The 23,772-nt window shown below is 45.1% G+C and overlaps 1 protein-coding gene across 1 annotated transcript in view; it reads left to right on the forward strand.

Moving 5' to 3' along the window:
• Positions 1-1,731: 1,731 nt before the first annotated feature.
• The window catches only part of LOC141133334 (tetratricopeptide repeat protein 39A-like), a 79,209-nt gene continuing 57,168 nt past the window's right edge, over positions 1,732-23,772 (forward strand). Inside the window, exons 1-3 of the mRNA XM_073622641.1 lie at positions 1,732-1,834; positions 12,803-12,904; positions 13,908-14,039. Of these exons, the coding sequence (XP_073478742.1) occupies positions 1,806-1,834; positions 12,803-12,904; positions 13,908-14,039 (263 nt within the window). The 5' untranslated portion in view covers positions 1,732-1,805. The remainder of the gene's footprint in view (positions 1,835-12,802; positions 12,905-13,907; positions 14,040-23,772) is intronic.

Below are 23,772 nucleotides of genomic sequence, written 5' to 3' on the forward strand. Positions count from 1 at the left end.
AACTTGACTGGCCTGCACAGAGTCCTGACCTCAACCCGATAGAACACCTTTGGGATGAATTTGAGTGGAGACTGTGAGCCAGGCCTTCTTGTCCAACATCAGCGCCTGACCTCACAAATGCCCTTCTGGAAGAATGATCAAACATTCCCATAGACACACTCCTAAACCTTGTGGACAGCCTTCCCAGAAGAGTTGAAGCTGTTATAGCTGCAAAGGGTGGGCCAACTCAATATTGAACCCTACGGACTAAGATGGCATTAAAGTTCATATGCGTGTAAAGGCAGGCGTCCCAATACTTTTGACAATATATATATATGTATGTGTGCTTGAGCTTTCGGGTGCACACCCTAATGCAATAGGCTGCGCACGCCTATGGTGGCCACACAAAATATTAACACTTTGGGCACAATTTGGACATTTTCACTTAGGGGTGTACTCACTTTTGTTGGCAGCAGTTTAGACATTAACCGCTTGCCGACCAGCTGCCATCATTATACTGCGGCAGGTCGGCATGGCTGCGCGAATCGGTGTACGTTGGCTTTAAGAGCTCTAGGGGTTGCACGCATGACCACGCAATTGTCAGTTAAAGCGACACAGTGCCGTATTGCAAAAAACAGACTGGTCATTAAAGGGGGTAAATCCTTCCGGTTCTTTAAAGAGGTTAATGGCTGTGTGTTGAGTTATTTTGAGGGGACAGCAAATTTACACTGTTATACAAGCTGTACACTCACTACTTTATATATATATATATATATATATATATATATATATATATATATATATATATATATATAATTAGTATTTTTCAAATAGTTTGCGCACATTTATATTCCGTATATATATATATATATATATATATATATATATATATATATATATATATATATATATATATATAAATCTTTTTGAAGAATATATATATATGTATATGTTCTATACAACTTTTTGAAGAATATATATAAATATCTATCTATCTATATATATATCTATATAGATATATATATATAAAAACTTAGTTTAGAAAAGTGCAGAAACTCTTTGAAGAATATATATATATATATATATATATATATATATATATATATATATATTCTTCAAAAAGTTTCTGCACTTTTCTAAACTAAGTTTTATATATATATATATATATATATATATATATATATATATATATATATATATATATATATATATAATTTATATGTGTATATATATAAATCTTTTTGAAGAATATATATGTATATATTCTATACAACTTTTTGAAGAATATATATATATAGATATATCTATATATATAGATATATCTATATATATATATAGATATATATATCTATATATATATCTATATAAATCTATATATATATCTATATATATAGATATATATATAGATATATATCTATATATATAGATATATATATAGATATGTGCGGAATATAAATGTGTGGAAACTATTTGAAAAATACTAATACTATGTGTGTGTGTGTTATAATTTATATAGTTTTATTAAATATATATTATATACATATACTTATATATTTGTTATACTTCCTCGCTGCTCACCTATAGTACTATAGTACACTCTCATTATACTGTACATATACAGTTAAGCACAGGACAGAGCCGCACACACCTGGCTGTGTATGCTGTACTGGAGGGCGTGGCCGCCTCCTACCTGTTCTCTCCACGTGTCAGTGGGCGTGTTCTCCAGAAATAACAATGCTGTTCTTTGCATATGGGCGTGGCCAGCAGCGTCCCCTCTCCAGGACAGGTGTCGGTGGGCGTGGTCTGGCAGTCGGTGTAGGAGCAGCATGAGCAAGGTGTCGGGCCCCGGGGAGAGGTAAGGGGGATGTCTGGGGGGGGCGGCAATCACTTCCCTCTATCTGCCATACTGGTGTGGAGCTGCTCTAGTAGGGGGTCACACAGTGAGATGGAAACCCAGGGGCCACACCAGGATCAGGTGACAACGTTTCAGCAAAAGCAATCAGCAGGATCATTACATCCTTCCACTAAGACAGGCAGAGGAACAGGTTCTTTGCATTGCCCTTTCCCCCCTTTTCTTCTTATACTCACCTTCCATTTACTGCATTCAGTAAAGCTGTCCCAACCCCCCCCCCCCCCCCCCCCCAGTGTAATGTCCATTGTAATAAATACACTGATATCAGTGAAATAATACAATGTGCATTTGTTACATGTCTGCATTGAAGCCTGCAGAGGATTGCGACTGTGATCAAGGCATGGCAAGTGCAGTGTCCAGGTCCCCGCATTACTGACCCCCAGCACCGCGTCCGTATGGTGGTACAGGTCTTCCATCATGGGGCTGGAGGAAGCGAACCATACACTACAAGTACAGTGATGTCACAGCACGTGTGACAGCACTGTGAGTCCCTCTACCACGGTGCCAGATGGCACTTGCAGTCTATCCTCCAAACCCAGTGAATGGGCGGAGCCACGCACAGCTGCACTAAATTCAAATAGGATCAGGCAATATCTACTATGTGCGTTTGCGTTCACTTTTTATATGTGCATGTATCGAGGGGCATGGGGCTTTTAGAATATTTTAAATTTAGGGCCAGTTCACACCACATGAAGTCCCAGTTTTTTTTTTTGTTTTTTTTTCCTGCATCAAAAGACGCATGGAGAATAGGTTATATGGTTTCAAATGGCATAGTTTATACCAGTGCGGTCAGTTCCAGGAAAAAAAAAAGTAGAACATGCTGCATTTTTCCTGCACTGGAACGCAATAAAACACATAAAAAAAGGCACTGGAACGCATTAAAAATGCACCGGACCCCAGCACAGTGGGGAAAAAAAAAAATCTGGAATGCATCCGTAAATGCATCAAAAACACATTAAAAACCAACAGATGTGGAGTGCGTTTTTGTGGTGTGTGAACCAGCCCTTAATTCACTGAAATGTAATTTTGAAAACGTATATTTTTTTTTTTTTGTCTATTTGTACATAGTTACCTTGGTCCAGCTTGGACCAATGTAATTACAGATGTGCCATTCTGTACCTGTCCACCTCATCCAACCTTGCCATTCTCTGAATGGAGCCTGTGCCAAGCAAAGGAGCGACCTCTCGTGTTCACAATGCGGCAGGGCAGAATGGGACCCGGAAGCTAGTGGCATCACTTTAGTAGCGGTACCAACTACAGTGATCTCCAGCTTTCAGAGGGATCCCACAGGTATGGTATATACATATGTTACATTGGACCAATGTAACTATGGAAAATTTGCCATACCTCAACTTCAGCTTTAACATAATTGCTATCACAAGGCTGATTGGGCTGAACGCCGTGCAGGTGACAGGTTCTCTTTAAGACTGGGTTCACGTATGTGCGAATTGGATGCCGATTCCCCTGCATCCAATTTGCATGACATGCGACTGTGACCGGCTCTCAATGGAGCCATTTTACACATGTCCGGGGCAGTTGCGGTTCCGTGTTCCAAAAGGATCCTCTGTGTGTTTGGGTCTGGTTCAGGTACAGATTCAGTAAAAAATTTAGACCTGAACAGGAACGCACCGGACCACATGCTGGGAACCGCAGCCGCACATATGTGAACCCAGCCTTAGAAGCCATTAGGGGATTATTAGACCTTTTAAAATCACCTTTGACCCCTGTTAAAGCTGATCAAGCGTAGACTGTGCTGGATCAGCTTTTTCTTTGGCCAGCTTTGAACCCGGGAGTGCTCAGAGCTGAGCGCTTTTGGGTTCATTCCAAACCGGGGCGATCAGCGAGTTGACTTTTGCTGGTGTCCCTCCACTCTCCATCCGGACACCTGCCATGGAAGTCCTGCGCCCCCAGGAGGGACAGGTGGGCTCCTGGCACATGGTGTTAACCTATAGCTGCCCCAATCACTTCTATGTGAAAGTTTGACAGCTCGCTGTAAACATGTAAACAAACCCCCAGCTGCTGTAGTGGCCGATGGTTTGTGTCCATGCTGGTTCTGCCACTGACGTCATAGTTACGTCAGTGGTAGCAAAGGGGTTAAACAAGACTAGCTCCCGGCATTTTGTTGTGGTGATTGGCTGCTCATACCACCAGCATTGGCGGTAGGGGGAGTCAAATGTGCCCCTATACCTGTAATGATTGGGTGCTTCCCCTGTGGCAGGGGAGCAAACAATAAGTCAGTAAAAGCAGCGTGGAGTTGGGCCTTAAAGTGGAAATAAACCCATCGACTTGATCATTTCCTGAAACGCCTACGTCCAATGCCATAAATGATCACGTTCACAGTTGCTTGTGCGCTCAACCAAACTGTTCAGCTATAAAATGGCTGGTGTCATAACTAATCACACTGGCTGCACCATGCAGATCAGAGTTGAAGATGCCAGCTTCCTGTGATGTAAAGGATAAAAGTTGGTTTAGTTCCGCTTTAATTTTGAGCTGCCGCATATCCATGTCGATATTTTATTCTGCAGGTGCGTCCAATTGGTATCTCCGAAGCAGTGACGAGTTGTCACCGTCAAGTTCCAACGACTCAAAGCCAGTAGGTGGGGCTCCTAATAATGTCATCACTGCCCGCCAATCAGAATGAGCACTTAACCACTTCAGCCCTGGAAGATTTACACCCCTTCATGACCAGGTCATTTTTTGTGATACGGCACCGCGTTGTTTAAACTGACAATTGCGTGGTCGTGTGACACTGTACCCAAATATATTTGCTTATTCCCCACAAATATAGCTTTCTTTTGGTGGTATTTGATCACCTCTGCGGTTTTTATTTTTTGCACAATAAACAAAAAAAGACCGACAATTTAGAAAAAAAAAAAAAAATCTAATTTCAGATCTTCCCACCCCTTCTCCAAACGCTGAAATCAAATTTTGGGTTCATGTGGGCAGACATGGCTCTGAAATACCTAGGGACGTAAATCCCTGCTAACCTGTCTTGCACGTTTGAACTAAATCCCCCCCCCCCCTACTGACCTCCTAAAGATGTGCATCCTACCGAAATATCTTTACCTCTTTCAAGCTCTGACAATTGATACCGTCTCACTTTTTTAAACCATTCCCTTTTTCTGAAGTTTATATCGTATCCCCCGTGAACTCTCACTACCCAAACAATGTGGGGGGCCTTTGCAGTCCCGGATGTGTTGAAATACTATCAAGCTACTCATCTCAGTAGATTTATCGATTGGCGCCATCACTGTGCAGCCAAACTTTGGGTGCAGTTTGAGCAAGCTCAAACGAATATACCACTGCTGGGAGCCCCATGGTGTTATAACGCTATACCACGTACGTTAAAGTTGCATCCCATGATGGGACCCACCTTACGTATCTGTTCGCACTTTTTCTCACTAGCATCCCTATCCACACAAGATTCTTCCCTATTCCCAGTGTTGGGGGACCCCCAGTTTCTACCAGGATTACAAATACAGGCATTCCGGAACTTACACCAAACCGGTCTTCACCAAGCATCTTACTTTCTGCTGGACGGCAGATGGCCTTCCATTGCATCCTTGATGGCACCTACAGGCCTCTTTCGCCTTACCTTCTGGAACGCTCTTCATTTACGTTACTATCTACTTTCCCTACCAAACCCTAGAGGCTTCAGCTGCAATTTGACCAACTTTGAGGAATACTGCTCTAAGGAAGGAACCCTTACCAGGGCTGGGCTGGGGGACAGGGTGACAATTGACTCTAACTTATTTTTAAAACAGCCAGCGCCACGGCCTTTGACAATTTTTTTTTTTTTTTGTTCTTCTTGTGGACTCTAAGGTTTATGTGGAAGTTAGCCGGGGGAATGGCCGCCAGCTAACCGATGGGACGGCGCTGTAGTCTGCGGCTGCGCTCAAGCTCCCGGTGGGTGGAGAACTGAAAGCCGCGCAGCCAGCCAGGAAACTACAACTCCCAGATATTGTAGTTTACCCTGCCTCAGTGCCCACCCAGTAACTTCAAAACTTTGGGTCCTGCTAGGAGCTGGCCATGGCTTATGGGTCCTGCTGGCTGCTGGCCTGTAGGTCCTGCTGGGAGCTGGCTATGTCCTGTAGCCTTAGTAGAACAGCAGGACCCACAGTGATGGGCACTGGTGAGGCTGCACTGATGAGGCTGCGCTGATGGGTGCTGGTGAGGCTGTATTGATGGGCGCTAGTGAGGCTGCATTGATGGGCGCTAGTGAGGCTGCATTGATGGGCGCTGGTGAGGCTGCATTGATGGGCGCTGGTGAGGCTGCATTGATGGGCGCTGGTGAGGCTGCATTGATGGGCGCTGGTGAGGCTGCATTGATGGGCGCTGGTGAGGCTGCATTGATGGGCGCTGGTGAGGCTGCATTGATGGGCGCTGGTGAGGCTGCATTGATGGGCGCTGGTGAGGCTGCATTGATGGGCGCTGGTGAGGCTGCATTGATGGGCGCTGGTGAGGCTGCATTGATGGGCGCTGGTGAGGCTGCATTGATGGGCGCTGGTGAGGCTGCATTGATGGGCGCTGGTGAGGCTGCATTGATGGGCGCTGGTGAGGCTGCATTGATGGGCGCTGGTGAGGCTGCATTGATGGGCGCTGGTGAGGCTGCATTGATGGGCGCTGATGCGGCTGCATTGATGGGCGCTGGTGCGGCTGCATTGATGGGCACTAGTGAGGCTACATTGATGGGCACTTATCAGGCTGAGCTGATGAGCCTGCACTGGATGGGCACTGGTGAGGCTGAGCTGATGTGCACTGATCAGGCTGCATTGATGGATTATTTTGTTAAACCGTTGTTGCTTTTAACATTAATTTATGTTACCACATTGTATCATATTTGTCTTGCTTCATAACATCAATATCTGTTATAAAGCCAGGTGGGCATGAATGGTGAGCTGATTCAGTGGTTGAATGGGCCACTTGACTGGACTTGCCCCCAAGGCCTATGGCTGCCAGCCCTCCCCCTGAACCCTACCAAGGGTCCTCTGCAAAACCTACAACTTACTGATATCTCCTTACTGAACAACCGGCTCTGCCCTGTCTGAAGCACTGGGAGACAAATCTATGGCGCACTTTCACGATAAAACAAAAACGAAACATTATTAGGTTTTCTCTTACATCGTCCATTTGCATGAAAACCCAGGAAAACAATTTTAAAATTCTAATGAGGTGGTACCATACGCCATGCCTCTTACATAAATTCTACCCTAACACCACAGATCGCTGTTGGAGATGCTACTCCACATTTTTATTGTCATGCCCTAAACTGGAGCACTACTGGAAAGAAGTGCGGAGGATTACTCAGGAGTTCACTATTTTTGAGATCCCTGCTGACCCGGCTTTTTTCTTATTGCACGTGTCGTCCATTCCAGAGAAAGTCTATAAAGAAATCCATATTACGTCGCCTGTCAAATGCCGCCAAATCTTGTATACCTTTGAATTGGAAAAACCCGTACTCTACTACTATTAGTAGCTGGCTCAAAAAAGTGAAAGAAATCCATAAGATGAAAGATTTGATATTATCGGCACAACGTAAACCCGAAAAGTACTCCAAAATTTGGAGACACTGGAATATGTTCATCTTTTCTGACGAGGGGGGAAAGCCCTGCTGGGTCCATAACTGGCTCAATGGACAATGCCACCTACATATTGTGACGAGCCACCGCATTACTTCAGATCCCCTTACCTCCTGCCCCTATTCCTATTCTTCTTCCTTTTTTTTCCTTTCTCTCTCCTTCTTAGCTGTTTATTCTTTTACCTTTGTCTCCCTGCAAATTAGTATTAAAAAAATGGGGAATGGGTAGCGCCATACCTCTCTTCACAGGGCTGATTTTTTACAAATAACTACATGAAGACAAGTGCATACTATGGAATTGGTAAAGCTTTATTGACGTATATGTTCCCTTTAACACTGACTTCCTGTTTGGATTGGATATATGCCTTCCCTGTTTATGTAGATGCCTATACAATGTTGATGTGAGATTTTGGATCTGCCTGTTCCTGCTTTCCATAAATAAAATATTTGAGATAAAAAAATCAAATTTCTTGTTAAATTTAGACCAGTATGTATTCTGCTACATATTTTTGGTAAAAAAAAAATACCAATAAGTGTATATTGATTGGTTTGCACAAAAGTTATAGCGTCTACAAACTATGGCATATTATTTTTTATTTATTTTTACTAGTAATGGTGGCGATCAGTGACTTAATATTGCGGTGGACAAATTGGGACACTAACTGACACTTATGACGACCAGTGATACTAGTACAGTGATCGTTGCTTAAAAATATGCGCTGTCACTGTACTAATGACACTGGTAGGGAAGGATTTACCATTGGGGGCAATCAACAAAGGGTTGAGTGTGTTCCTAGGGAGTGCTTTCTAAATGTTGGGGGGAGGGGTGCTTTGACTGGGGGAAGGTAACACAAGATCAGTACATTCCCCTGTCGCAGAACTTGTTTGCTTAGGCAGAACGGCGGTTTGTCTGTCTCCCGAATGATTGGCGGGTTCCTGCGGACATCGCGTCTGCCAGACCCGCTGATTGGCTCCCGCTGTGTCCAATCACAGCGGGTGCGGGTCGCCGGCGACGTGCACGCACACCAGATCCAGAAGTTGTCAGATCATGTACTAGGTACGTGATCTGGCACAGAGCGGTCGCCCTGCCACATATGTGCGTGGGGCAATTTTGTATGGCAACATTTAAAATTTTTTTTGCTCTTTTTATGTAGAGGAGGGTTCAAACCCCTGTCAATCTCTCACTCTGTTGGCCCCGGTGACTATTGTGTCTGGTACAAAATGTGAAAGAAAATAGTTTTTGAGTTGTCACCAAAACAGGAGTTGAATTGAAATCTTCTAATGGGGATATATCTTCTGGTGGCAGGAGGTTATCTCCCCTTCCTTCCTTACACATGATCACACCAAAGTCCGACGGATTCGGATGACGTACAACCGGACTAAAATAAGGAAGCCAGTAGCCAATAGCTGCCCTAGCGTCGGTTTTTGGCCGTCGGACTAGCATACAGACGAGCGGCCTTTTCGACCGGACTCGAGTCCGTCGGAAAGATTTGAAACATATTTTATTTCTAGGTCCGTTGGACTTTTGGGGAAAAAAAGTCTGCTGGAGCCCACACACGATCGAATTGTCCGGAGTCCGGTCCGCCGGAAAGTCCGCTCGTGTGTGCGCGCGGCATTACCAGACAGGTTTTGGCTAATGGTTTTAAATGGACCAGACATTAGGAGACAGCAAACACAGACCATATGTTGAGCAGAGAACACGGAGCCTTGTGGATCCCACCACTGATCCGGGGCTCCGAGTGTCCTGACAGCTGAGACATCAATGGCAGTGCGATCAGCAGGGAGCTGTAGAGTGGAATGTCATTGTATGCTGCCAGTGACACTGTGCAAACATCCCCCACAATACTGATCAATGTATGTACACCTTACCACTCCCTGTATTTCAGAGAAATCTCTTCTCTCTCTGTTTATCTTTCCTCTCCTTCCTCTTCATCCTGACCTGCCCAACCAAATCATAAATGCTGCAGATAACCATTACCTCCGATAAACTCCGCACCACTCTGTTTACTCACGAGTCAGACATTAATGTATCGTGGGATTATAGTGTATATTCAACACCGTGTACACCATTCCTACTATCCTTTTACTACAGTGTCCCGGCTCCTGAGTGTCTTATCACCCCTGTAATATCTTATTACAGTAACCCGGCTCCTGAGTGTCTTATTACCCCTGTAATACATTATCTCACAAAAGTGAGTACACCCCTCACATTTTTGTAAATATTTTATTATATCTTTTCATGTGACAACACTGAAGAAATGACACTTTGCTACAATGTAAAGTAGTGAGTGTACAGCTTGTATAACAGTGTAAATTTGCTGCCCCCTCAAAATAACTCAACACACAGCCATTAATGTCTAAACCGCTGGCAACAAAAGTGGGTACATCCCTAAGTGAAAATGTCCAAATTGGGCCCAAAGTGTCAATATTTTGTGTGACCACCATTATTTTCCAGCACTGCCTTAACGCTCTTGGGCATGGAGTTCACCAGAGCTTCACAGGTTGTCACTGGAGTCCTCTTCCACTCCTCCATGACGACATCACGGAGCTGGTGGATGTTAGAGACCTTGCGCTCCTCCACCTTCCATTTGAGGATGCCCCACAGATGCTCAATAAGGTTTAGTTCTGGAGACTTGCTTGGCCAGTCCATCACCTTTACCCTCAGCTTTGCCTTCTTTAGCAAGGCAGTGGTCATCTTGGAGGTGTGTTTGGGGTCATTATCATATTGGAATACTGCCCTGTGGCCCAGTCTCTGAAGGGAGGGGATCATGCTCTGCTTCAGTATGTCATATTACATGTTGGCATTCATGGCTCCCTCGGTGAACTGTAGCTCCCCAGTGCCGGCAGCACTCATGCAGCCCCAGACCATGACACTCCCACCACCATGCTTGACTGTAGACAAGACACACTTGTCTTTGTACTCACCTGGTTGCCACCACACATGCTTGACACCATCTGAACCAAATACGTTTATCTTGGTCCCATTAGGCCACAGGATATGGTTCCAGTAATCCATGTCCTTAGTCTGCTTGTCTTCAGCAAACTGTTTGCAGGCTTTCTTGTGCATCATCTTCCTTCTGTGACTACAGCCATGCAAACCAATGTGATGCAGTGTGCGGTGTATTGTCTGAGCACTGACAGGCTGACCCCCCACCCCTTCAACCTCTGCAGCAATGCTGGCAGCACTCATATGTCTATTTCCTAAAGACAACTTCTGGATATGACACTGAACACGTGCACTCAACTTCTTTGGTCGACCATGGCAAGGCCTGTTCTGAGTGCAACCTGTCCTTTTAAACCGCTGTATGGTCTTGGCCACCTTGCTGCAGCTCAGTTTCAGGGTCTTGGCAATCTTTTTACAGCCTAGGCCATCTTTATGTAGAGCAACAATTCTATTTTTCATATCCTCAGTTCTTTACCATGAGGCACCATGTTGAACTTCCAGTGACCAGTATGAGAGAGTGAGAGCGATAACACTAAATTTAACACACCTGCTTCCCATTCACACCTGAGACCTTGTAACACTAACGAGTCACATGACATCGGGGAGGGAATTGGGCCCAATTTGGACATTTTCACTTAGGGGTGTACTCACATTTGTTGCCAGCAGTTTAGACATTAATGGCTGTGTGTTGAGTTATTTTGAGGGGACAGCAAATTTACACTGTTATACAAGCTGTACACTCACTACTTTACATTGTAGTGTAATTTCTTCAGTGTTGTCGCATGAAAAGATGTAATAAAATATTTACAAAAACATGAGGGGTGTACTCTACTTTTGTGAGATACTGTATCTTATTACAGTAACCCAGCTCCTGAGTGTCTTATCACTGTTACAAATTACATTGAGATCCTACAGGGGTACTTAGATACGGTACTTACATTAATAAGAGTCTTGTAACATTTCAAAAGGAGCAAGGTTATATTCCTTTATTTGCGCTCCTGTAAATAAAGTATTTTAACACACTCGAGAGCTGGGTTGCAGTAATGTGATGTTACAGGTGCAATCATTTATTTTTACTCATGCCACATCTTACTACGCTTTTTAAGCTAGCTTCTATTTTAATACTCCTGTAACATCTTAGTTTGTAGAGAGTTTTATTCATGTATTTAAATAAATTGTTGACCATTTATTAATGATTACAGTTTTGTAAAGAGTTATTATGCTCCACCAACAGCAAATATACTGCTACAAAGTACAGGGTGGCAACCAGTTTTGTGAATTTTCCAGCCACAGAATGAGTAATTGTGTCCTTAGAATTCATCATCATACAGTATACTACAGGATTTTAGATACAATTATGTTATTATAGGGGTAATAACCCGGAGCCGGATTACTGTAATAATAAGTTACAGGGGTGATAAGACACTTAGGTTCAGTGTTACTTTACTAAGATGTTATGGGGGTATTTGAACACTCAGGAGCTGGGTTACTGTAATAAGATATTACAGGGGTAATAAGGCACTCAGGAGCTGGGTTACTATAATAAGATACGATAGGGGTAATAAGACACCCAGGAGCCGGGTTACTGTAATAAGATATTAAAGGGGTAATAAGACACCCAGGAGCCGGGTTACTGTAATAAGATATTACAGGGGTAATAAGACACTCAGGAGCCGGGTTACTGTAATAAGATATTACAGGGGTAATAAGACACTCAGGAGATGGGTTTCTGTAATAAGATATTACAGGGGTAATAAGACACTTAGGAGCTGGGTTACTGTAATAAGATATTACAGGAGTAATAAGACACTCAGGAGCTGGGTTACTGTAATAAGATATTACAGGGGTAATAAGACACTCAGGAGCCGGGTTACTGTAATAAGATATTACAGGGGTAATAAGACACTCAGGAGATGGGTTTCTGTAATAAGATATTACAGGGGTAATAAGACACTCAGGAGCTTAGTTACTGTAATAAGATATTACAGGGGTAATAAGACACTCAGGAGCTGGGTTACTATAATAAGATATTATAGGGGTAATAAGACACTCAGGAGCTGGGTTACTGTAATAAGATATTACAGGGGTAATAAAACACTCAGGAGCTGGGTTACTGTAATAAGATATTACAGGGGTAATAAGACACTCAGGAGCTGGGTTACTATAATAAGATACGATAGGGGTAATAAAACACTCAGGAGCTGGGTTACTATAATAAGATATTATAGGGGTAATAAGACACTCAGGAGCTGGGTTACTGTAATAAGATATTACATATGTGCTTTTATTCTGAGATGTTTTACGCATTTTACCGTCTAGTGGATTACTTCTTTCACTCTTTCCCTTCCTTATTTCTACTTGTTTTTATGAAAATGTATTTTCTCTTTAGGTCCAATGTGGATCTTTTCCGGGATCTCAGTGATTGTATGGATGCACTGAATCTGTTTCTGAACAATCGTTTCGATGAGAGTCTAGACCTTCTGCGGCCAAGGTGAGAGTTGGCTGACTGAATCCAGTGTCATTGTGGTTATTTTTTTTATTATTTAAAGCTAGAGTTAAATTTGTTAATGTTTTATAGAAGAATTCCATGCATGGATATTTAGTTACACTTGTCCAGCTTGGACCAATGTAATTATGAATATCCCATATCTGTGGGATCTCTCTGGAAGCTGTAAATCTACTACTTCCAGTGATCTCCACTAGCTTCCAGGTCCCGTATTGTGCAGTGCCTTATGCCTTATTACCTTTGTGTTGAATGCTGTGCAGTCAGTTACTATAAATATTTAGAATATTGATATGCTTTATTTCAAAGCTTGTTACACACATTACAAACTACTGTTGGCGCTATATAAATCTCGTATAATAATAATAATAATAATAATACCATCTACCAAAGTAGGGTTTAAATAGACCTATAACGAAAAATATCTTCCAATCAAATGTATGAAATAACATGCTTACATGAGTCTTTAGTCTGGTAATCTGGGAACCCCTACTTGTGATGCATCAGAAGAAATTTGCAAACACACCCACTTCTGGCTCTTTACTACCGCTTAAGTAGAAAGCCTGATGTATGGAAAAAGTTTCTCAGCCAGATATCAGATTTAAGTCTACTTTAGAAGTTTAAATGGGATTGGTGATAAAGTACAGAGTGAGATGAAGTTACATAGCACAGTCTTCAAGAAATGTCCTCCTGGTGACCTGTGAGTTGCCTTCGGGATTATGGTTGCAGTAGATTACACAGAACTTGTATTATTGGTTAATTAAATGGATTGCTGTGTTTGCTTGCAAACTCTAGCAGTTCTCCGCTTGGTTTCACCTGTTGTCCTTAATTGCTGGTTAGCTAATCTTTACATGTCACTTGCTGTCTGCACTGAAAATGTGTACATTGTATCTGGGCCTTGTTTAGCCTGTAAGTAGTCTGGTCACATAACCATAGAATATATACCGTATCTGCATTCCTGGCTCAGTGCCTTGTGTTTTCTTTACCGCAGATCCCAGGAGAGCATGTATCATAGTCTGGTGTATGGCACTATTTTGGAGATGCAGGCTATGATGACATTTGAACCTGACGACATGATCAGTGCCGGGCAGACGATGAAACAAGCACAGGAAATATGTCAGCGGTAAGCAAGGACAGTACACGGGTCTTAAAGGGAATGTGTTGTGGTCTTTTTTTGTGTGTGTGTGTTTTTTTTTCCCTCAGCCAGGTAAATATAAACTATTATATACGAATATTTCTTATTTTCAACCAGCAGGTGACACTTTAGTCTGCTTTTTATGTTTTACCTGTCTATCAGTATCTGTTTTGTTTAAAAAAAAAAAAAAAAAATGTTTACAGAGCAAAATAGCTCAAGCTTAAGCTAATACACACGTGAACTACTGAGGACGGATAATTCTCCCCTTATTGCCTGCCGTTTTCAGACAGGGCCATGCAGAGTTTTAATCAGAGAGAGATGATCTGAAGATCAGCAGCTTCTGCAATGCTTAGTTACCCAATTGTCCTGGGTGTGCACTGTATTAAAGAGACCTTGTTAGGGTAAAAAAAATAATAAAGAATTCCAAAAAAGATGCCCTGCAATAGATGGGCTATTGTACTCCCCTTTCTTGCCACTTGTGCCGCCTGACTCCCTCCATTCCAGTGATTTCAGCCTCCATCAGTCTCTTTGGCATTCAACACTTCTGGGAATGTCAGATGCGTTTCCCCTGTAATGCTCCTTTGTTCATTCATCCAACCTTTATATCGAAACAGGTAGGAGTCACAGACCATTCTTGCAGGGCATCCTTAGTCTGATTATTTTTTTTATACTAACGGCTTCACCTGAAATGTTTAACTGTATGGGCATGTTTATGAAAACTTTACTTTACAAATAAAGCCCAACTCCAGCCAAAACTTTTTATTTGGGTGGAGCAAGGAAGGATTACAACATCTGTCAGGTTTTTAATGCCATCTGTGTTTTTTATAGGTGGGATTTCCTCTCACTTCCTGACAGGAATGGGGACACAGACAAAAAAAACTGTTAGTGGGATAACGTTAGGTTTTTACACTATCTGGAATTAAAGTTGATCTGAGGTCTAAAGGAACAGTAATTTAATTTGATCTGAGGTCTAAAGGTGTAGAAATTGGGGTTAAGCCATGGTTTGAAGGTACAGGAATTGTGACTAATCCATGGTCTTAGGGTGCAGGATTTGGGGCTCGTCTAAGGTCCGAAGGTGCAAGAAATGGAGCTTATCTGAGATCTGAAGGCCAAGGAATTAGGGCTAATCTGAGGTCTGAAGGTGTAAGAATTGTGGCTGATATGAGGTCTAAATGTACAGGAGTTGGAGCTGATATAAGGTATGAGGGTACACAAACTCAGGCTGATCAGAGAACTGAAGGTCCAGAAATTGGAGCTTGTCTGAGGGCCCAGGAATTGGGGCTAATCTGAGGTTTGAAGGTGCCGGAATTGGGGCTGGTCCGAGGGCCCAGGAATTGGGGCTGGTCCGAGGGCCCAGGAATTGGGACTGGTCCGAGGGCCCAGGAATTGGGGCTGGTCCGAGGGCCCAGGAATTGGGGCTGGTCCGAGGGCCCAGGAATTGGGGCTGGTCCGAGGGCCCAGGAATTGGGGCTGGTCCGAGGGCCCAGGAATTGGGGCTGGTCCGAGGGCCCAGGAATTGGGATTGGTCCGAGGGCCCCGGAATTGGGACTGGTCCGAGGGCCCGCGTATTTGGGACTGATGCGAGGGCCCGCGTATTTGGGACTGATGCGAGGGCCCGCGTATTTGGGACTGATGCGAGGGCCCGCGTATTTGGGACTGATGCGAGGGCCCGCGTATTTGGGACTGATGCGAGGGCCCGCGTATTTGGGACTGATGCGAGGGCCCGCGTATTTGGGACTGATGCGAGGGCCCGCGTATTTGGGACTGATGCGAGGGCCCGCGTATTTGGGACTGATGCGAGGGCCCGCGTATTTGGGACTGATGCGAGGGCCCGCGTATTTGGGACTGATGCGAGGGCCCGCGTATTTGGGACTGATGCGAGGGCCCGCGTATTTGGGACTGATGCGAGGGCCCGCGTATTTGGGACTGATGCGAGGGCCCGCGTATTTGGGACTGATGCGAGGGCCCGCGTATTTGGGACTGATGCGAGGGCCCGCGTATTTGGGACTGATGCGAGGGCCCGCGTATTTGGGACTGATGCGAGGGCCCGCGTATTTGGGACTGATGCGAGGGCCCGCGTATTTGGGACTGATGCGAGGGCCCGCGTATTTGGGACTGATGCGAGGGCCCGCGTATTTGGGACTGATGCGAGGGCCCGCGTATTTGGGACTGATGCGAGGGCCCGCGTATTTGGGACTGATGCGAGGGCCCGCGTATTTGGGACTGATGCGAGGGCCCGCGTATTTGGGACTGATGCGAGGGCCCGCGTATTTGGGACTGATGCGAGGGCCCGCGTATTTGGGACTGATGCGAGGGCCCGCGTATTTGGGACTGATGCGAGGGCCCGCGTATTTGGGACTGATGCGAGGGCCCGCGTATTTGGGACTGATGCGAGGGCCCGCGTATTTGGGACTGATGCGAGGGCCCGGGTATTTGGGACTGATGCGAGGGCCCGCGTATTTGGGACTGATGCGAGGGCCCGGGTATTTGGGACTGATGCGAGGGCCCGGGTATTTGGGACTGATGCGAGGGCCCGGGTATTTGGGACTGATGCGAGGGCCCGGGTATTTGGGATGGTCTGAGGGCCCCAAGTATTTGGGCTTATATGTGGTCTGATGGTACAGGAATTGGGGCTGATGCGAGTTCCGATGGTACAGGAATTGGGGCTGATGCGAGGTCTGAAGGTACAGGATTTGGGGCTGATCTGAGATCTGAAGGTACAGGAATTGGAGCTGATCTGAGATCTGAAGGTACAGGAATTGGAGCTGATCTGAGATCTGAAGGTACAGGAATTGGAGCTGATCTGAGATCTGAAGGTACAGGAATTGGAGCTGATCTGAGATCTGAAGGTACAGGAATTGGAGCTGATCTGAGATCTGAAGGTACAGGAATTGGGGTTGATGCGAGGTCTGAAGGTACAGGAATTGGAGCTGACCTGAGATCTGAAGGTACAGGATTTGGAGCTGATCTGAAGGTGTAGAAATTGGGGTTAAGCCGTGGTTTGAAGGTACAGGAATTGGGACTAATCCATGGTCTTAGGGTGCAGGATTTGGGGCTCGTCTAAGGTCCGAAGGTGCAAGAAATGGAGCTTATCTGAGATCTGAAGGCCAAGGAATTAGGGCTAATCTGAGGTCTGAAGGTGTAAGAATTGTGGCTGATATGAGGTCTAAATGTACAGGAGTTGGAGCTGATATAAGGGATGAGGGTACACAAACTCAGGCTGATCAGAGATCTGAAGGTCCAGAAATTGGAGCTTGTCTGAGGGCCCAGGAATTGGGGCTAATCTGAGGTTTGAAGGTGCCGGAATTGGGACTGGTCCGAGGGCCCAGGAATTGGGGCTGGTCCGAGGGCCCAGGAATTGGGGCTGGTCCGAGGGCCCAGGAATTGGGGCTGGTCCGAGGGCCCAGGAATTGGGGCTGGTCCGAGGGCCCAGGAATTGGGGCTGGTCCGAGGGCCCAGGAATTGGGGCTGGTCCGAGGGCCCAGGAATTGGGGCTGGTCCGAGGGCCCAGGAATTGGGGCTGGTCCGAGGGCCCAGGAATTGGGACTGGTCCGAGGGCCCAGGAATTGGGACTGGTCCGAGGGCCCAGGAATTGGGACTGGTCCGAGGGCCCAGGAATTGGGACTGGTCCGAGGGCCCAGGAATTGGGACTGGTCCGAGGGCCCAGGAATTGGGACTGGTCCGAGGGCCCAGGAATAGGGACTGGTCCGAGGGCCCGCGTATTTGGGACTGGTGCGAGGGCCCGCGTATTTAGGACTGGTGCGAGGGCCCGCGTATTTGGGACTGATGCGAGGGCCCGCGTATTTGGGACTGATGCGAGGGCCCGCGTATTTGGGACTGATGCGAGGGCCCGCGTATTTGGGACTGATGCGAGGGCCCGCGTATTTGGGACTGATGCGAGGGCCCGCGTATTTGGGACTGATGCGAGGGCCCGCGTATTTGGGACTGATGCGAGGGCCCGCGTATTTGGGACTGATGCGAGGGCCCGCGTATTTGGGACTGATGCGAGGGCCCGCGTATTTGGGACTGATGCGAGGGCCCGCGTATTTGGGACTGATGCGAGGGCCCGCGTATTTGGGACTGATCCGAGGGCCCGGGTATTTGGGATGGTCTGAGGACCCCAAGTATTTGGGCTTATATGTGGTCTGATGGTACAGGAATTGGGGCTGATGTGAGTTCCGATGGTACAGGAATTGGGGCTGATGTGAGGTCCGATGGTACAAGATTTGGGGTTGATGCGAGGTCTGAAGGTACAGGATTTGGGGCTGATCTGAGATCTGAAGGTACAGGAATTGGAGCTGATCTGAGATCTGAAGGTACAGGATTTGGAGCTGATCTGAGATCTGAAGGTACAGGAATTGGATCTGATCTGAAGGTATAGGAATTGTGGCTGATGCAAGGTGTGAAGATGCAGGAAATGTGTCAATGCATTTAGGGCCATGCCCTTTCAACACAGTCTTAAAGGAAAGAAAAGCTGTCAGAATTGTTTGCATAAGCAATGTGTATAGGCACAGGGTACAAAGGGATTCTTCCACAGCATTAACAAACACTGCGACCTTTTCTCCTGCTTGAGGACCAGCTCACGCTTCACCGCTCACCTTTTGTGTTTCCTCACGGTGGTGGCTCAGCTGTCAGTAGGGGCAAAACCTCCGCATTACACGTGTAAGACTATACAGGTTGGAGACATGTTTCTAGCGTTGAAGTCGGAAGCATTGCACCCAATTCATGAAAACCTGGAAACCTTTTCATTGTTAGTATCTTCAAGTAGTTCCTATTTGCAAAACTTTACTGTATGGCGTTATTACAACAAATTCATAAAGAAATACTGGCATATTGGTGATGAAGAAAGTGGAGGTAAAAAAGATATCTTCCATCTTGCCTTAAATTGTTTGTGTCGCATCTTTCAGACGATTCTGTGACAAAATTTGTCAACTTTGGAGCTGGTATTTATGTTTCTTTTATGATGGCCATGCATCTTTTGATTTCTTTCCTTTTTTTTTTTTATCCCATCGAAGTGTGATTTCAATCAAAATGATCAAATCTGCAAACAAATAGCCATAACATCCCTTAAAATCTATGTTAGACGTAACTTCCATCTGATTTGAGCAAACTGAGTTGATTGGCCATGGTGGAATGATGTCGCTGATTTAGCATCAGTCCATACCATTGACGCTTTGTTTGTGAATACGATCGTACCTTAATTGCATAGATTATGAAATGACATGATGGAAACAGAGATGCAATTGATAAAATGCGATTGGATTTTAACTAATCAGTCAAAAACCACGCCCCCAGTTAAATAGGTTGTCAGCTAGTGATTGACTATTCCTATCAGAAGCGATCAATCTGAAAAGAAGTCAGTCTTATGTCCAAGTGTGTATGGCTGCCATTACTCTGCAAATAACTTCTCTTCCTGTACAACTCCACCACTTCCTAGGAGAGATACTTTCGACAGTTGTGACAGATTGATATACACTATATTGTCAAAAGTATTGGGACACCTGCCTTTACATGAACTTTATTGGCGTCTTAGTCCGTAGGGGTTCAATATTGAGTTGGCCCACCCTTTGCAGCTATAACAGCTTCAACTCTTCTGGGAATGCTGTCCACAAGGTTTAGGAGTGTGTCTATGGGTATGTTTGACCATTCTTCCAGAAGCACATTTATGGTCAGGCACTGATGTGGACGAGAGACCCTGGATCGCAGTCTCTGCTCTAATTCATCCCAAAGGTGTTCTGTCGGGTTGAGGTCAGGACTCTGTGCAGTTCAGTCAAGTTCCTCCACTCCAAACTCGCTCACCCATGTCTTTATGGACCTTGCTTTGTGCACTGGTGCGCAGCCATGTTTTAACAGAAAGGGGCCGTCCCCAAACTGTTCCCACAAAGTTGGGAACATGAAATTGTCCAAAATGTCTTGGTATGCTGATGCCTTAAGCGTTCCCTTCACTGGAACTAAAGGGCCGAGCCGAACCTCTGAAAAATAACCCCACACCATAATCCCCCCTCCACCAAATGATGTGGACCAGTGCACAAAGCAAGGTCCATAAAGACGTGGATGAGCGAGTTTGGGGTAGAGGAACTTGACTGGCCTGCAGAGTCCTGACCCTCAACCTGATAGAACACCTTTGGGATGAATTAGAGTGGAGACTGCGAGCCAGACCTTCTCGTCCAACATCAGTGCCTGACCTCACAAATGCGCTTCTTGGAAGAATGGTCAAACCTTCCCATAGACACACTCCTAAACCTTGTGGACGGCCTTCCCAGAAGAGTTGAAGCTGTTATAGCTGCAAAGGGCGGAGCCAACTCAATATTGAACTCTACGGACTAAGACTGGGATGCCATTAAAGTTCATGTGCGTGTAAAGGCAGGCGTCCCAATACTTTTGACAACATAGTGTATATCTGTTGGACGTTCTGCTATCTGTCTCACTTTTCTCTAAAGTGTGGGGTGGGGGGGTTTGTGCCACGGAGCCATTGCAATGAATACATACCACAGCATGAACACCAACAGAATCTTGCTCTGACACAGCGTGTAGAAAAGCAAACCATGTTCAGATTGATTCCCTAGTGAGATAAATTCATCCTGAGGATCTCTTCACTCTTCACTGTGCTGGACCAGTTCTTCAACCCTGGTGATGATCGAAGGTTGATTTTGTGACATTCTTCATACATGGTTAAAGGATAAGTTCACCTTTCATAACACATTACGTGTTGCACCCATATTCGGGGTGTAATGTGTTATGAAAGGACCGGCCCACGCTCCCCCCGCTTTGACAGCTAGCCCCCCCCACCCCCCGCTAGCTGTCACAATTTAACAAATTGTGTTCTATGAATGGAAAACTACAACTCCCAACAGCCTTAGCGGTGGTCGGCTTGTAGATCATTGACTATTCTTGTCAGCGTGTATCAGCTTGCCCGTACGAGGTACGAACAAGCCTATACACTGACAGTGTGCATGAGACCTGCATGGCATCAGAGATTTGCTGATCACTGGTGCAATACTCTACAGGCTCTTGCAACAAAAAATGCATTTAAAAAAAAATAAATAAATAAAATTTGTCAAAAGGTGAACTTATCCTTTAAAGACGTATGCCAATAAACATCTATTGTGGTCCAAGATATGATATGATCGATAAATAGGTTTAAAATAATTTCATGGTTTCAACCAAGCAAATATGCAAATTTCATAACATTGGGAATGCTTTTATTTATGTGTATTAGTATTATTATTAGTATTATTATATTTAATATGCATTTGCCCTCTGGAAGATTTACCCCCCCTCCCCCTGCTGACCAGGCCATTTTTTGCGATGCGGCACTGCGAACTGACAATTGCGCGGTCGTGCGACGCTGTACCCAAATAAGATTTTTGTCCCCCCCCCCCTACAAATAGAGCTTTCTTTTGGTGGTATTTGATCTCTGCGGTTTTTATTTGCGCTATAAACAAACTTTTTTGAAGGAAAAAAAAAATTAAAAAAAAATTACGTTCTGCTATAAAACATATATCCAATTAAAAAAAAATGTAAAAAAACAAATTTCTTCAATTTTAGCCAGTCTGTATTCTGCTACAAATTTTTGGTAAAAAAAAATCCCAGTAAGCGTATATTGGTTTGGTTTGTGCAAAAGTTGTAGCGTCTACAAACTATGGAATAGTTTTTTATGGAATTTTTATTTATTTTTTTTAATAGTAATGGCAGCGATCAGTGACTTACAGCGGGACTGCGATATTGTGGTGGACAAATCGGACACTTTTGACACTTCTTTTGGGGGGAAACCAGTGACACCAATACAGTGATCGGTGCTAAAAATATGCACTGTCACTGTACTACTGGCAGGGGAGGGGTTAACATCAGGGGCAATCGAAGGGTTAAATGTGTGCCTGACCAGTGTTTTAATACAGTGGGGGAGTTGTTTTTACTAATGGAAGGCATTGATCCATGTTCCTGCTTTGCAGGAACACAGGATCAATGCCTTCCATACTGACAGAACTGCTGTTCTGCCTGTGTAATGAATGATCGTCTGACCCGCTGGTTGACTCCCGATGTGCTTGGGAGCGAGCCTCCGGCAGTACGCATGCGCACCTGATACCCGGAAATGCAAGATCACGCATATATATGTGATCCTGTGCAGCGCGGCTGCCCTGTAGCAGTAAATCTGCTATGGGGTGGTTGGCAAGTGGATATTCATATAGCATAAATATAGCAAAAATCACATAGCATAAATCCCCTGTTCTCTTTTTGGAATTTACATTTTTAGTAGAATTTTTACTACTACTACCAAATTTTAAGAAATTTAAGAAACAATAATTAGTGGTATTAAACCCCAAATTTAATATATTGCTACTTACCAATCATTAGATGTGGTGGCTGCATTCGTTTTTCGTGTTTTTTAGGCTTTTCTTCTTTTTTTTTTTTTTTTCTTATCGCCTGGTGATCCAGCCTGTAACACATGGAGCAATAGAGCCGCTCTTGGACAGCAGCATTGTCAGTCTGGGGAGAGGGGAATGTTGGATGTACTGGAAGATTTAAATGGACTTGACTATCAATATAAAGCAGAAATCTAGCTAACACTTTTCAAAGTGGTTTTAAACCCTTACACACCACCTTTACCTACAGGTAAGCCAAAAATAAGGCTTAACCTGCAGGTACTGGAAATGTCGCCTAAACCTGCGCGGTTCACCATATACGTTTGCGCCAACGTCAGTGGCGCATGCGCACTGAAGAAAGGGCACAATCTTGCCGTGATCGTTGGCTCCCACGCATGACTCTGGCCAGTCACAGAGCCGGAGTCCACGGCCCCGGAAGGAAGAGGTGTGAAGATGAACTCGGACCTCGGGGACATCTCGGGCTTTGTTTGCGGGTAATTATTATTGCATACTAGCCCATTATGCTTTTACTTTGCAGGGGAAAAGAGAGGAAGTAAAACCCATCAGGGTTTACTTCCTCTGTAAGCAGTTACAGCAACATTTTTTTTTTTTTTTTTTTTCCTTATGGGATAAAGATTTTACGTAAATAAAAGCTGAACATCGTAAGCATCCCTGTCAGTGGTAAATGGTTTGTCTCAACCGTCTAAGGGCTCATTCACACGTGTGCTGATTGTGAAGAATGAAGCAATGCTCAATAATGCATCTATAGCATTTATGACGTGTTTTCATTGTGTTTTTGAAGGATTGAACAAGCTTCAAGAATACTCAATAAATGCTCATGAAAGTGTTGCTTTTCTAGTGGTGGGAAGTGAACAAGCCCTAACTGCCACTTTGGACAGTCTGGACCCAGATATCTCAAGTCTCCCGCATTTCGGGGGCGGCTCCCGGACACCCGCAAGTGCTGCTCCATATCCCGGCTGCGGGGGCTGATCCTGGATGGTCCCCTGGTTCACAGTCGGGGATGATCGGTGCAGCAGGAGGGACAGCTGTGATCACCGATCTCCCTGTATAGCCGACATCCACTTCTCCTTCTCTCCCTTCCGCGGCTGGCGTGATCGTGATCACAGCTGTCCCTCCTGCTGCACCGATCATCCCCGACTGTTCCCTGTATCCTCCTCCTCCACCCCCATCTGTGTCCTTCTACCCCCCCCCCTTCTTCTTCGGCTCCCTGTCCTCCTCTTCCACCTCCCTCTGTGTCCTTCTACCCCCCCCCCCCTTCTTCTCCGGCTCCCTGTCCTCCTCCAGCCCCCTCTGTGTCCTTCTACCCCCCCCCCTTCTTCTCCGGCTCCCTGTCCTCC

The sequence above is a fragment of the Aquarana catesbeiana genome, linkage group LG03, assembly GCF_042186555.1.
Source record: "Aquarana catesbeiana isolate 2022-GZ linkage group LG03, ASM4218655v1, whole genome shotgun sequence".
In the NCBI taxonomy this organism is placed as follows: Eukaryota; Metazoa; Chordata; class Amphibia; order Anura; family Ranidae; genus Aquarana; species Aquarana catesbeiana.